At 59.9% G+C, this 15,226-nt stretch overlaps 1 protein-coding gene across 1 annotated transcript; it reads left to right on the plus strand.

Annotated features, from left to right (window-relative positions):
• The first annotated feature begins 544 nt into the window (after positions 1–544).
• On the plus strand, positions 545–14,750 carry ADAM8 (ADAM metallopeptidase domain 8). The gene is made up of 22 exons (XM_082053858.1): positions 545–663; positions 1,800–1,909; positions 5,538–5,614; positions 5,885–5,963; positions 6,070–6,146; positions 7,653–7,839; positions 8,310–8,375; positions 8,482–8,550; positions 9,169–9,338; positions 9,422–9,503; positions 10,169–10,317; positions 10,544–10,721; positions 11,292–11,381; positions 11,958–12,153; positions 12,344–12,443; positions 12,536–12,719; positions 12,801–12,878; positions 12,956–13,040; positions 13,202–13,316; positions 13,424–13,598; positions 13,687–13,743; positions 13,962–14,750. The coding sequence occupies exons 1-22, from the start codon at positions 615–617 to the stop codon at positions 14,118–14,120; spliced, it is 2,532 nt and encodes an 843-aa protein (XP_081909984.1). The 5' UTR covers positions 545–614; the 3' UTR covers positions 14,121–14,750.
• The last annotated feature ends 476 nt before the right edge of the window (positions 14,751–15,226 follow it).

Genomic DNA, 15,226 nt, shown 5'->3' on the forward strand with positions numbered 1-15,226 from the left:
AGATGCTGAGGGGCCTGGAGCATCTTTATGATGAGAGACTGAGACAGCTGGGGCTGTTCAGCTGGAGAAGAGGAGCTGAGAGGGATCTGGTCAATGTGATAAATATCTCCAAGGTGGGTGTCAAGAGGATGGACCAGACTCTGTTCAGTGGTGCCCAGTGACAGGGTGAGGAGCAACGGGCACAGACTGAAACACAGGAGGGTCCATCTGAAGATGAGGAGAAACTTCTTTGCTGGGAGGTGCCAGAGCCTGGCCCAGGCTGCCCAGAGCGGGTGTGGAGGCTCCTTCTCTGAGACATTCAAACCCCTTGGACGTGACCCTGTGTGATCTGCTCTGTGACCCTGCGTGAGCAGGGGGGTTGGACTGGGTGATCTCCAGAGGTCCCTTCAACCCAAACCCCTCTGTGGTTCTGTGATGCCCCGTGCACGGTCCGCAGGGCTCTATGAACCCAACAGGCACCCCCGGACCCTCCCCGCTGCCCCGGCCTCTCCCAGCCCCGCTGGGCGGGGGCGGCCCCGTCCCGCCCCGTCCCGCCCCGGGGCGGTGAGTCGCGCTGAGTCGCGGCGGGCGGGCGCTGCCGGAGCGGCGGCGCTGGGGCCGGGCAGCTCCGAGCCATGGCCCCGCCGCTTGTCCTGGTGCTGCTGCTGCTGCTGCTGGGCCACGGTGAGCGGGGGCGGGCGGGCGGGGGCCGGCGGGGCGGGCGGCCGTGCTCAAGTTCTGGGGCTCGGGGCAAACGCCCGGCTCCCCGGGGCGCTGCTGCCGTGCGGCGGGGCTGAAGGTACCGCGGTCGGGGCATGCATTTCCCCGCAAGAATGAAGGGCACGCGTGGGAAGTGGCACGGGAGGGGATGTACAAGGTGCGAGAGGCGTGTGGGGTGGATTTTTGGGACGGGTCACAGCTGGGCAAGGTTTTAAGCGCTTCATCTGCCAGGCTGAGCCCTGGGGTCCCCGGGGGATTAGGCGGGTAGTGCTGGCATCACCTCCTCAAACTCGCCGGAGGGCAAAGGATGGAGAAAGGGGCTTTGAGGACCAGCCTCGCTGCCCTCGGTGGCTCCACTCGCATAGGGACACTTTGGGTGACCTCTGTCCCGCCGTGCCCCCACCGCCACCCCGCACCGACGGGGCACCCACCGTTACGTAAAGGCACCTCGGCTCCTGTAAATGTAAAGGCTTCTGCGAACGAGAGGAAATTTGTCACAGGCAGCATGCGGCGTGCCGGGGGGGAACCGGTGACTCAGCCGGCCGAGGGGGTGGTGATGAGGCTCTTGGCTCCCACTTGGTGCCGTGGGCGAGGGCTGCCAGGCACCCGCAGACGGAGCGCCCCGCGCTGCCGCCGCCTTGCTGGGGCTTCACCGGCCCCGTCTGACCCCGGGAGCACCAGCGCGGCTGCGGCGTGAGCTCCTGCTTTGGGGCTCACGGGCAAGGCGAAGGGTTTATCACAGAAATGTCTCCCTTCTGACATCAAAAAAGAGGATGGGAGGAGAGCTGAGCCAGCCCAGACTCGAGCCGTTCTCCGAAACACGACCCCCGGCAGCTGCCAGATGCAAGTCCCAAAGTGTGGCGTCAGGGAACTGAAAAATCTCCCGCTGTATTTGTGCACCAGGGTCTCGGTGGGGTTTTCCACCCTTGAAAGAACCTGCTCACCCACGGTTGATGCTAAGCACCCTGTGGCCACGGGAGCGGGTATTTTGGGATTTGCTGGTTTGGCTCTCTCCTGCGCCTTCATGTTGGCCGCTTCCATTACCCTCTGGCTCTGTTGTTTCTGGGTATCCCGGCTCAAAGCTCTTTGACTTCTCCCAGGTTCCACTGCCGGGCTGGAGAAGAAGCTCTCCCATGTCGAGAAGTATGAGATGGTGACTCCGCGTGAGCTGCCTGCACCACGGGGCAAGAGGGACCTCTCTGCCGCACCGGTGAGTGGTGTCATGTCCCAAATACTGGCTTGGTGCAGCTGCCATTGCTGCCTTGCAGGGGGTCCAGGGAGGGGTTTGCAATCAGCGGAGACCCTTGGCCCACCGCTGGGCTTGGAGCTGAACCCCCTTAGACCTGATGCACGTTTTCTTCCATTGCTTCCACCCCAGAGGGTGGACATCTTGAAACAGCTGATCCCATCAGCTTTCCTGGACTGTTTCCCGTCAAAATAGGAACTGCAGACAGCAGGGTAGGCTCTTGGATGGGGGGGATGCTGCTTTCTCTAATGCTTTCTTCAGCGACGTTACCCAGCGGCGACACATCTTGCAGCCTTGCAGTGATCTTGTGACATCTGGTCTTTGCTTAAGGAGGGATTTGCAAAGCCTCGTTGAGCTGTAAGCACTTTTCTTGCTGTGTTTGCTGAAGTTGGTGGTTTTTTTGTCCTTTGGGAAAGGGAAATAAGAATCAGAAAGTTGCAGAAACCCACATGAAAGCAAGCCAGTGTTATTTTTCTTGGGAAACCTTGTAATTTGGTGAAAGGAATGGGGTTTGACTCAGGAGTTTTGAGTGCTTGGCGTTGATGTCCACAAGATGATGGCATTGACCTCAAAGACACTTTGCAATTCAGCCAAATACATGGATTCATTTCCTAGGACTGAAAAGCTCTGACTTTAACACCTGATGAGATGTATGGGCTGGGGGCATTTATTTCCTAGTAAGCTCTTTGTACAGCACGTTCATCTGTGATTCAGACCCTTTCTGATAAACTAGCTTCAAAAACACTCCCTGAAAGCATCTGTTTGCTCTGCTCTAGAAACCTAAACTTGTCCACGAGATAAACATTCCCCAGGCTATTTAGAGACACCATCTGTGCCGGGCGGCTCCGCACCCAACTCGGGGTCCGTCCGCTTTCCATGGCACAGGACAAGACATCCGCTCGAGCCGTGTGCTTCTGGGACAGCTGTGGGTGGTGGTCGGTCTTGGACTGGGTGGTCCTTGTCCTTCCCAAACCTGCCGTGTTGAGGGTATGAGGTCTCCTGCCTTTCAAGCCGTTTTGCTCCTCTTCCACAGAAGCTGCGTTTGCTGTCCCGGGGAGGTTCTCAGCAAGGTTTGAGCACCACCAAGCCCCTCTTTGAAGTGGGGAGAGGTAGCTGGACAGGAGTTTTGTGCACCAGCTCCTCCTGTGGCTTTCCATTAGCAGCCCCTGGTGGCCAAGACCTGGTTCCTGAGTCAGAGCATTTGGGACAGGCAGGGTTGGTCCGGCAGAGCATCTGCCAGGTGAGACTGGAAGCAGGTCAGCTGCTTTCTGGCTTTGCTTAAATCAAAATAGTCAGCCCTGCAGACAGGGTGGAGACCTGGGTCCTGCAGCACAGGATCTCCTGCGATTCCAGCCTTCCCATGGGCCGTGGTCTTCTCCTCCGACCCAACCTTAGAAGGGGTACAACAGGGCATGTGGCAAACCTGAGTTCTTCATGGAAAGGAACAGGAAATAGAGCAAGAAGGGCCTTCAGAAAGTTTTATAGGTACATGCTCTTGATTGCAGAAGTGACCCTTCTCTCATCCCCACGTTCCAGTGTTTCAAAGAGGGTGTTTTCCAGCCTGTTTAAGACCTGCTGTTGCAAGCTGCTGGCTTCTCTGCCAGCCCACCTGTGCTCGCACATCCCTGCTGGTCTCCCCCACCATGTCCCAGAGCCAGTGGAGTCAAAGAGGCAAGTCCTGTGCCTGGGTGGTGACAGCCAAGCTCCTGCTGGCCCAGCACAGGCCTCTGCAGGAGCCAGAAGGATGTTGCAGTGGGGCTGGATGGCGCAGGAGCAGGGGATGATGGTGGCCCAGTGACCCACCTTGTTTTCCTCCTCTGTTGTGCTGCAGCTCCACCGACACATCGCCTGGTGCAACGAGCCTCATCTCTCATGTCCTAGCGAGACCCGCTACCTCTTCCCACCTGGGGACGAAATACCCTTTGCTGGGGTGGGACAGTGGCATCATGTCCTGATCCCCTGCAAGCTCTCTGGGTCTCTCAGGAGGAGCAGCTGGGAGAAATGTGTCCTGTCTGTGTGCTGTGGCCAGGGCTGTGCTCTGCTCACTCAGCACGGTCAGGGGTCGGCAGGGCTCCGGCAGGGCACAGTTGGCTGCCGGCGCTCCCAGAGCCTTCCCATCTGGAGCCCTCGCACAGCCCATGCTAATAAGGAAGGGGGTGATTCAGAGAAGCTGTATCAGGACTTTTTCTTTTTAGCTTGCCCTGCGGTTGTCTCCAGGAGACAGTCTCTGACCCTCCACCCCCTTTTAAGCGCTTTCCTGCCATTTCTTAAGACCTCTTCTGGCTCCGGCACTGCCAACAATAACAAAGCATCTCTTTGTTGGTGGACACGCCACAGAACGTCCAAGTCAGGCAGCAGACACTGTTCATAGGAGAAGAATGTGCTGGGGACCCATGAGTGTGCCCACATGCCGGCGGTGCCCTGGGCTGCCCGGCCACCCGGCAGGCTCGTTGTCACCCGCTCAGCACGCAGAGAGGGTTCCATGCCCATCGCTTCAGGTTGGAAATGCAAGCCGGGTAGAACTGAGGGTGACCGAGGGATGGGCCCCGCTGGGACTGAGTCAGCAGGACTTTCCGCTCAGCCGCAGCTGATCCCAGGAGCGCTGAGCTGTGGTATGAGGGCAGGTGCCGTCATCCTCCCTAGGGAGAGGCCGCACACCTCATCCAGGAGCAATGCTGGCCCTGAGGGAGACCTCGGCTATGCCTTTTGCTCAGTTCTCCACCCATGTGCCTTCAGGAGAGGTGTCTGTGCTGTGGCAGTGACTAAGGAGGTCCCTGGTGCCAGGGGGGCAGCCTGATGCAAGACACCATGCAAGGGGCTGTTGTTTCTCTCAGTGGCCCCAATGGGATGGGACTTCAGGAGGTGTGTGGCTCAGCCTCTGCAGATGGAGATTGCAAGACGTACCAGAGGGAAACACTTCTGGAGGGACATCTCCATCCTAGGGGTTCAGGGCTCATCTGGGCTGAGCCACGGCCAACCTGACCCAGCCATAGTGACTGGAGGTTGGACTTGAGATGCCTCGAGGTCCCTTCCACCAGCTCTAGGGTGATGCTCGTGGGATCTGGCACACAGTGGTACAAAATCTACTCTCAGATGAGAACCAAGAGAAGGTGGTTGTCTAACCGTGATCTTGCATGTTAGATCAGTCAAAGATAAGGAAGTTTCGGCTGCTGGGAGCTGTTTGGCACTGGGGATCTTTGTGGTTCAGCCTGTGAGTAAGTGCTGAGCTCAGTCCCCAAAAATGCAGCTTTGTGATTGATGAGTAGGAAACCTCAGTTTCTGGCATGGCCATCTGCAGCCATGTGTCAGACACGGGAAACCAGACTTTGCTGACTCTGTTTCATTGCTGGTGACCTGTTCTTTATCTCAGGATGTGCCGGGATTTGTGCTATTGCTCATATGCTTTCTTTCTTCTCTTCTGATTTCCTGTGTCTTTGCTGGGTGCCTCCAGGGCGAGCGGCCAGGCTCCTTGTCCCACAGCAGGGCACATGCAGACCCCATCGCCTTTCTGGGCAGGATGGGGGCCAAGAGGTCCTCTCTTCTGTAGCTCCTGGTGACGGTGGGTCTGTGCTGTCATCTGTCTTTCATGCAGAGCATCTATCCGGACCGTGTCCTCTACAGCGTTCGTGCTGAAGGCAGGGACTACCTCTTGCGGCTGGAGAAGAACAAGTGAGTGTGGGTGGGACAGCCAGGGGGAGGATCGATTCCCACCCTTGCTGTGAACGTCACTTCTCCAAGGTCCGGTGTCACCACACCAGTGATCTAAGCCCTCAGCTCAGACCCTTGCTAGCAAAAGACTGCATTTTTTCCCCCTCCTTGCCAAACCCACCTAGGGACGTCATGAGCCCACCATACCCAACGTTACCAACTTCATCCCCAAAGCTTTCCATCCTCTCCCCAAAACTGGGGTCACTGATGATGCCCCTTCCCACCCCGCAGGGAGCTGCTGGGGCAGCACTACACCCAGACGCACTACTCTGCCGACGGCACGGAGGTCACGGAGAAGCCGAATGTTCAGGTACGGGGCCGGCCCGGGCAAGCGTGGTTCTGCCGCTCCCGTGGGTCCCGCCGTGGCGGCGGCTGGCGCGGATCCCCGTTGCACCTCTCCTCTCTCTCGGCCGCAGGATCACTGCTTTTATCAGGGCCATGTGCGAGGATATGCCGACTCAGCAGCGAGCATCAGCACCTGCGGCGGGCTCAGGTAGGATCTGCGGCTCCCCGGGGCACTGTGGCTGGCCAGGTGAGGGAGGGACAGCTCAGCTCTCCCCCGAGGAAGAGACCCCGCTTTTGAGGGGTTGACCCATGGCGTGGGTTGAGGCTGGGAACCTGAGCATGGCCGGAGGTCTGTGCAGGAGTGCCCTCCCTAGCAACAGGACACAGCTCGTCCCAGATCTGTCCAGTCTTCCCAGGGCAGACGGGACCAAGCTTGATCCCAGTGCTGTAGCGTGCTTGTGGTGATGCACCAGCTTGCAGGCAGCCAGCATCACCTCCAGGTCACACCGAGCTCCTAGAGCTGGTGGCCGAGTGCCTTTCTGAAAGGAAAGGACACAGTGCATCAGGTCAGCTGTGTCTCCCTCCACCCACCGACTGCTGGCCACGCTGGTGCTCATTCCTCAAAGGCTGCCCTGGGTCTACCTTCGTTTAACAGCAGAAACCGTCCTTGCAGAGTAACCCAAGCCACCAGGTCCATGCGAGGTTGCTCAGTTTGCCATCAAAGATTCGTACTCTGCTGTTCTCTTTAAGATCAGCTGGCAGCCAGGCAGTGCAAGACAGTAAAACAGAGAGGAAGGGTCCCTCACATGGGGTGTTTGAGGAGGATGGGTGGTCCCTGGGGCACGCAGGGACCTGCAAATGGGTGAAACACCCACTGGAGCTGCGTGGCAGCCAGCTCCTCACTTTGAGAGCAGGGCTTGTGTCTACGGAGACCTTGGCTCGCACAGCTTGTGCATACATGGGACGCTCAATATCCTTGTGTGGCAGGAGGACAAGATGTACAAGGGCAGGACAGGAGTCAAGGACGATACGGACAGGGCACATGGGACACCTTACAAACAGCATCAGGCCAGAGCTGCTTAGCAGAAATGCTGTGTTAAACCTGGCCCGGCAGCACCGGGCAGTTCTTGCTGAACCCTGGGACATTTCTGCTGCCCAAAGTAATGGAAAGTCCCATTGCCACTGGCCATGGATGCCATGGCACAGTTTGCTCTCTGCCTGCCCAGCAGCCAGTTTCCACCCTCCCTGACAGTCCTTTTGTTCATCCGGTGCTTCTGCAGCCTCCAAAACCAAATGCTGTGGACATGTTTCCTACTGCTCCCTGTCTCCTGGCATGGCCCCGGTCAGCTCCATCCATCCTGCAGCACCTCTTCGATGTGCTCTTGGGCCAGGCGAGGCTGCAGGGCAGAGACACCCCGTCCCTTGCATTGCTGTGGGCTCCTGCACCCCGTACCTCCTCATGCACTGCCCAAGGGCTGCTGGGGCTTTGCACCGAGTGTGCCTTCATCCAGGTGGCCAGCAGGACCTGTCACATACCACTAGTGGCGTGTAGCTCATCCAAGCTGCCCTAGGGAGCCATGAAGGGGTGGGGTGGTTTCCTAGCTGGGATTTGGCAGCTGTATATTGTACCGCAGGCACTTTTGGGGATGCATGTGGGGTCTGTGTGTCCTGCTGGACATCTCCCCTGCCTGACGCCCGCGCTCTCTCTTGGCAGTGGGTTTTTCCGGGTGAATGAGACCACCTTCCTGCTGGAGCCCCTGGAAGGCCATGCGGCTGGCCAGCACGCCGTGTACCGGGCAGCTCACCTGCGGGGGAAGCGCGGCACGTGCCGAGAGGCCGGTGCCGCTCTCGAATATGACCACGAGCCGAAAATTCCTGCAGCCATGAAGCTCTACCGCTGGGTTAAGGATTGCATTGCTTCTCCTTCCTGTAGCTGAGTTTGCAAGAGCCTAGGTCCTGTGAAGTCCAGGAGAGGAGTGGGGCCATGTTGCTTCTCCTGGAGATGCTCCTCTCCCAGGCATTGTTGGTGGGGTACCCAAACGCGGATTGCTCCCAGTGGCCCAGCTCCTGGTGGGAACAAGTTCTCAGATCCTGCACCTTTAGCAGGAGTGTTCTCCCACCCCATGAGCTCTGTGATGCCTGCAGAGCCTCTCTCATGCCTCAATAGCAGGCTTTGGTTTTTCCTTATGTTGGAAGATGTCTGAAACACCCAGCAAAGTAACATCAGAAAGCAGTGCTAGAAGACCTACTAGCCTTGAATAACATTGGAAGATGCCTCAGGATCCAACATATCCCACAGGAGGGTCAACCACAGGGCTTGGCAAGCTGCAGAGCTGAGCCCCTCTGTGCTCACTTTCCTCTTCCCTTCCAGAAATCAGCTCCGTTACACAAAGGTCCCCGATACGTGGAGCTGGTGCTGGTCGTGGACAACGAGGAGGTAAGCACGGGGTGGTGGGGAGAGACGGTGCCTGCGTGTTCACTCTCATCCACTGCAGCGAGGAAGTTGAAGCCAGCCTGGAAATCTCTCCATGTCCTTCCCATAGTTCAGGAAACACAAGGACTTGCGCACGGTGCAGAATCGCATGAAGGAAATCGTCAACCACGTTGACAAGGTGAGCCCGGGGGTCTGGACCTGCCCGCCCTGCTCTCACACACCCCGCAGTGCCGGCACGAGCGCGCTGGACGAGAGGTTGGTGTGGGTAGGGTGATGGAGCTGGAGCTCATCTCAAGCCCGTGGGTGGGCTGCCACAGGGGGACCAACTTCCTGCGCCATGGTGTGCAGAATGGACATGACAAGCAGCTCAGCCCTGGGTCCTCAGGAGCACAGGACAGCTGCCTCACAGCTCTCCTAAGGGAAGGGGCGAGAGTTTTCTTCTCGTAAGCCCCGGGGGCTTGTCCCATGGCCACTCTCAAGCTGGAGTGTGTGCTAATGAGGAGAGGGTGACGGACACACTGTACCAAAGGTGGGCTTCTGCTTGCCTGGCTTCAGCTCACACTTTGGTTGGCAGCATGGGAGCAGCATCCCAGCCTTCACCACCCAAGAGGGAGCCCAGAAATCCCAGGGTAAACCTTGTCTACGTGGCCACCCCAGCTTGTGTTATTTATTGAGGGGGTAACAGAGCTGGTGTCGCACAGTGAGGTGGGGTTGCAGTTCCCTGGGGAGTTGGGACCTTCCCTCCGCTCATGCAGCTTGAACCCAAGCATTCCCTCTGGGCTGTCTCCCACTTCAGCTTTATCAGCCTCTTCGCCTGCGCGTGGCCTTGATTGGCTTGGAGGTGTGGAGCCACAAGGACAAGATCGTGGTCAGTCCCAACCCGGAGGTGACACTGGACAACTTCCTCCACTGGCGTGAGGCCGAGCTGCTGCGGAGGAAGCCGCACGACAATGCCCAGCTGATCACGTAAGGATGGGGACCACCAGCTCACCATCCTTGCAGCCTTGCTGCTGCCCGGGAGACGTGGCCATGGCATCTCAATCCCACAGGGGCATAGACTTCCACGGCACGACTGTAGGGCTCGCCAAGAAGCTTGTGATGTGCACCAGGGACTCAGGTGGTGTCAACCAGGTGGGTCCCACTGCCCAGCCACGTGCCGGGAGGGCAGCAGCAGCCCCATGGGCTGCGCTCCCTGCATTTTTCAGAGCGGGTCTCTCCTCCACTGGTCTCCAGCTTTCCCCCTCCATAGCCTTTGGGCTGGATGTGGTCCATGGCATCTCCAACCTTTGAGTGACTAAGCCCCAGAGAAGTGTGGAGGCCACAGGGGAAGGGTGGCTGTGGAAACCCAGCTGGGTGCCTGGGGACGCTCTGATATGCCTGAGCCCTGGAGAGCTTCCCAGAGCAGTTCAGTGCACACAGAGCTTCTCCTGCCACCGATCAGATGGCTGGGACTTAGTTTGTAATTGCTCCTTGGCCACCCTGGCTGTGCTCCTCATCCCTCCCGCGCTTTGTTGGAGTGGCAGCAGTTGGCCGTGGGACCTGTGGCTGTGCAGAAGCACCACAAAGCATCATTTCAGGGTAGCCACAATATCTAAGCTCACTTGTACCCCTTGGGAGGTCTTGAAGGGCCATGGGACCAAGTCCAGCTGTTGTCTTCCTTTATCTCAGCATGTCAGCATTAGTGAACGAGCTGCCGGCAGCAGTGAGACCTGGCACTGAGCAGCTAAAGAGCCTCAGAGGGTCCCGTGGAGATGCTGTGAAGAGCACTGAACCACGCTGCACTTCTTGTCCCACAGGACCACAGTGCAAATCCTATTGGCGCTGCATCCACCATGGCTCACGAGATGGGACACAACCTGGGGATGTCTCACGATGAAGACGTTACTGGCTGCCACTGTCCTGTCCCCAAAGCTGATGGAGGATGCGTCATGGCGGCAAGTGTTGGGTGAGTGAAGGAGAAAGGGGAATGTCCCTGGACAGCAAATATTTTGAGTTGTCCTCCAGCACTGTCTGGATGGCATGAAGCCTGTGAGATGGTCAGGTCTGGGTGGACACTTCACTTGAAGCTGCACTTTGTCGGTGTCTTTGAGTCTGCTGGTGGCCTTCCAGCTTCTCCCTGGGCTGGTGGGCTCTCATCTCTGCTCACGACTGCCTGTTCTTGTGCCCCTCAGCCTGGTTTACCCCAAGCTCTTCAGCCGCTGCAGTGAGCAGGACATGTGGCAGTTCCTCGGGGACCCCAGGACCAGCTGCCTGCTGAACGTCCCCAGGGCAGATGAGCTGTACGGGGGGCCAGTGTGCGGGAACCAGTTTGTGGAGCGGGGAGAGCAGTGCGACTGCGGCACGCTGGAGGTAGGGATGCCCTCTGAGAGCCCGGGGGACGCGTGGGTGGCAGAGACCTGGCACCTCTCATGCAGATTTGGAAAAGGGATTTGATTAAGGGAGTGGAGCATCTCCCGTGTGAGGAAAGGCTGAGGGAGCTGGGGCTCTTTAGCTTGGAGGAGACTGAGGGGCGACCTCATTCATGTTTACAGATATATAAAGGGTGAGTGTCAGGAGGGTGGAGCCAGGCTCTTCTCAGTGATAGGACAAGGGGTAATGGGTTCAAACTGGAACACAGGAGGTTCCACTTAAATATGAGAAGAAACTTCTTCTCAGCGAGGGTGTCAGAGCCTGGCCCAGGCTGCCCAGGGCGGTTGTGGAGTCTCCTTCTCTGCAGACATTCCAACCTGCCTGGACATGTTCCTGTGCAACCTCACCTGGGCGTTCCTGCTCCAGCAGGGGGATTGGACTGGATGAGCTTTTGAGGTCCCTTCCAATCCCAAACATACTGTGATACTGTGATACTGTGACGCCCAGAAAGGAAGAGAAGGGTCTTTCAGGGAGCTTTTGGGAGGGTTTCAGTCCATCCCTGTCTCACAGGAATGCTCTGACCGCTGCTGCAACGCCACCACTTGCCAGCTGAGAGAGGGAGCCGAGTGCGCGCGGGGGGACTGCTGCCAGGACTGCAAGGTACTGCCGCCCGCCCTGCGCCGGGCCCTTCCGGAGCTTCCCATTCGCGCAAGGTGTGTCCACAGCCCGCGGGAGAGCCTGGGGGACCTCTGGAGCAGCCTGCTCAGAGCCAAAAGCACCCAGTGGTTTTGGGGGAATCCTGCTTCCCGTGCGATGCGCTCACTGCATGGACAGTCAGCATCTCGGGTGGGAGGCGGTTGGGTGGGTGAAGCAGCCTCTGTCCCTGATAGAGCTATTGTATGCCCTGGTTCCTGCACACAGTGTGAGAAATGCCTCAATGTGAAGAGACAGGGCTGGAAGAAGACCCCTGGGACAACTCCAGACTAAAAGCAAAGCACAAAGTGTTGCCTGCAGGGAGAGGTTTAACTATGGGAAGACCCAGGCTGAGGTCTGACGGTGCAGGAGCTCAGTCAATAGCAAATGTCTTTGTGCCAGAGTGGCACTCGCTGCCATGTCTGGATCTCTGAGGTGCCGGGAGATGTTTCAAAGACAAGAGCGCTGCTGGGCTGTGGTGCCTGCGTGGATCTGGAGATGCGCGAGCACCGAGGCAATGCTGACATCCCCTTTTCTGTGCAGGTGAAGGCTGCCGGTGCGCTCTGCCGGGCCAGCAAGAACGACTGCGACCTGCCCGAGCGCTGCACCGGCCTGAGCGCCGAGTGCCCGGAGGACGTCTTCCAGGAGAACGGCGTCCCCTGCCAGAACGGCAATGGCTACTGCTACAACGGGGCCTGCCCCTCGCACGGCGAGCAGTGCCGCGCGCTCTGGGGCACAGGTACCTGCTCCCCACCTTCCGCCCTCCTCGCCCATGTGCTGCAGGCCGGGGCACTGCTGGGCTGCCGTCCCTTCCTGCGTCCCCATCTGGGTGCTGTGGCTGCTGACCCGAAAGTGTGGCCACTGCTGCCGGGCACCATCAGCTTAGCACGGGCTCTGGCTCTGTGTGACCCTTTCTGTGTGTCCCGCAGAGGCCCAGGTGGCTCCTGACATCTGCTTTAAGCACAACAGTGAGCAACACCTTCACCTCCACTGCCTGACTGAGTACGGGAAGCGGCCCTGCAGCCCCAAGTAAGGAGCTGGGGGTTGAGGGAGCACCGTGGGGCCGGGTGACGTTCCCCGGCCCCTGCCACCCCTGCTGCTCATGGCCGCTCCTCCCGCAGGGACGTGAAGTGCGGCACGCTGCTGTGCCTGAGCGACAACGCCAGCCCCATCCTCGGTGGCGGCTCCTACTCCCTCTTCTTTGGGCGCTTCAAGTGCAGGGCGGTCATCGCCAGCAACGATGCTAATGAGGTGGTGGCCAAGCTCAGGCTCGTGCCCACCGGTGCCAAGTGCGGAGAGGAGATGGTGAGATGCTGGGGCTGCAGGGGGGTGACCGCTGGCCTCGGGGACCTGGGGCAGCCTCAGAGCCCCCCTGCCTGCCCCCAGGTCTGCTATGCCGGGCGCTGCCAGAACCTCCTGGTCTACGGCAATAAGAACTGCTCAGCCAAGTGCAACAACCATGGGGTATGCTGTGTATGCCAGAGCGGGGCCGGGGCAGCATGGCACATCCATGGCCCTGACGCGTTCCTCCCTCACCACAGGTGTGCAACCACAAGCGCGAGTGTCACTGTGAGCCGGGCTGGGCAGCGCCATACTGCCAGCAGAGGATTTCAGGGATGGCAGCAGGTATGGCAGCCCTGCACATGGCTGGTCCGGGCTCCCTCAGCCAGGGAGAGACCCTGGGGAGGGGGTCGGCATCCCACTGTGGTGCCTGTAGGCACTGCCCCATCCCCTTGGGGTGTCCCCGGTGTGGGGGTGCCTGTCCCAACGCCACCGGGTCTCCGCAGGGAGCAGCAGCGTGGTCTGGGCAGCTGTGCTGGCTGTGCTGGGGCTCTCCGGCATCCTGCTCGGCAGTGCCGTGGTGCTCCTCAGGAGGAGGGGGACGAGGCACTTCCAGAAAGGGTAATTCCCCTCTCCTCTGCCCCACAATGGGGCTGAGCCACAGCTGCACAGGCTGAGCTCAGGGGGTGCCCGCAGCAGCCCCACATCGTCCCTCTGCCCCACCGCAGGGCCTCCAGCGGGCCCGCCACCGGCCTCGCCAACCCGCTCTTCCAGGAGGGAGGCCGGACGCGCCCCCCCCGTCGCCAGCTGTTCCGCCATGACATCGGCCGCCCCAGCCTGCTGAGCAGCACGGCAGCTCTGCGGGACGCACGGCCCCTTGTGTGCGGCCGCCCGGCCCCGCAGGTACGTGGGGGGCAGAGCCCCAGCGCGGGGCAGCTTTGTGGCGGGGCGGGAGGGTGGCCACTCACCCCAGTTTTTGGTGACCCCGCAGGTGCCGGCACCAGCCCCCCAGGTGCCATCTGCAGCCCCTCCAGGACGGCCCCGGCAGGTAACAGCCCCTGTGAAAGCCACCGCTGCCTCGTGGCGGGGTGGCCTGTCCTTCCCAGACAGCCCCCCCCCCCCCAGCCTCCCCTGGCCTGACCAGCTCATGACATGTGGGGTGGCCCCAGTGGCTGACTGGGGCCCCTTCCTCTGCCCCCTGTCCCCCTCGCGGTCCCTTCTTGGGGCCCAGGTGAGGAACTCGGATCTCTCCTCTCCTCCCACCAGAAGCCGAAGCCGCCCAGCAAACCCCTCCCGGCACTGAAGAGCAAGGCGACGTGCCCCGGCGAGGAGCTGCCAGGACGGGCCGTCCCTCGCCTCCTGCCAGCATCCCCCTTGGTCATCCCGCCAAAGGTGGCCCTGAGGCCGCCCACAGCCAGGAGGTGACCAAGGATGCTCCATCCACCACCACAGCTGAGGAGCTGCTTGGGTGGCACAGCCGGGGAGCTGCCACCTCGCTTCCACCTTTACTTGAATCTCTCCCCGGGGCCCTCCCGGGGGTGGGCGGCCATGTTTACAGATAGTTGAGTTGTGCCTTAACAGACTGTGCAGCCTCGGGGCTGGCGCAGGGAGAGCTGCCAGCGGGGCGGCGGGAGGGGACCAGGCACCGGGTGATGGCAGCTCTGCTCCCTGTGCCCTGGGAGCTGCTGCCTTCCCTCCCTCCCGACGTCCTGAATGTGTCCTGCTCCTGCTGTCCCTTCCCCACCAGGGCCACAGCTGCACCATGGGGACCTGCCCCGTGTCCACCGCCCCGCCTGGGGACAGTCACACGGGGCACCTCGGTCTTTGGCAGGTCCAAGCTGAGCTTGGCTTCCCCATGGGGCCTTTATCCTGAAGTTACCACTTGAATTACTGCTCTCCTGAAAGGGAATTTCCTCAGAGCCTTTTTTTTAATTGCACCTCTTAACTTATGACCCTTTTGTGGCCATTTTGAGCCACCCGTTGTGAAACCAGGCTTCCTCATTTTTTGATATAATTTAGGCTGAAGGCTTTTATACCAATAAAGACTGAAGGCAGCGGTGTGGTGAGGTGTCTGTGGGCAGAAGGGGCAGCACAGGCAGGAGGGTGGCAGCAGGTAGTGATCTGGCATGGGTGGCACCAGGAGGGAGAAAGGCTTGAGCTCCCAGATCCTGTGCCAGAGCCATGGGGACCAAATGGCAGCACTTCCCCCATGTGCCGGGTGCTGCAGCAAGTCCCTGTGACCCCTGGCACACAGCACTGCTGGCCCCCAGCTGCCTAAACAGGCCCCAGGTTGCTCTGTGACCAAAGCCTGGCCACCGTGACTCCCACCAGCAGCTCAGCTCCCATCACGCTGCTCCAAGACGAGTGTTCGCACTCACAGGCGGTGTTGGAGCTCAGGGACTGGCTCACAGTCCCCAAGGTCACCGCTCACACCCGGCGGCCATGCCTGCTTGGGGGGCGCTCCCGCACTGGCCACGCAGACTCATAGAATGGTTTGGGTTGGGAGAGACCTTAAAGATGGTCTAGTTCCA

Source organism: Streptopelia decaocto (assembly GCF_964273445.1).
Source record: "Streptopelia decaocto genome assembly, chromosome: 5".
In the NCBI taxonomy this organism is placed as follows: Eukaryota; Metazoa; Chordata; class Aves; order Columbiformes; family Columbidae; genus Streptopelia; species Streptopelia decaocto.

Bases quoted from the DNA above. Each gene is read 5' to 3' on its own strand.
- ADAM8 (XM_082053858.1), top strand. From the start codon at position 615: ATGGCCCCGCCGCTTGTCCTGGTGCTGCTGCTGCTGCTGCTGGGCCAC. The intron at 8,551-9,168 runs GTGAGCCCGGGG...CTCCCACTTCAG, and splicing joins TCGTCAACCACGTTGACAAG to CTTTATCAGCCTCTTCGCCT. The intron at 12,444-12,535 runs GTAAGGAGCTGG...CTCCTCCCGCAG, and splicing joins AAGCGGCCCTGCAGCCCCAA to GGACGTGAAGTGCGGCACGC.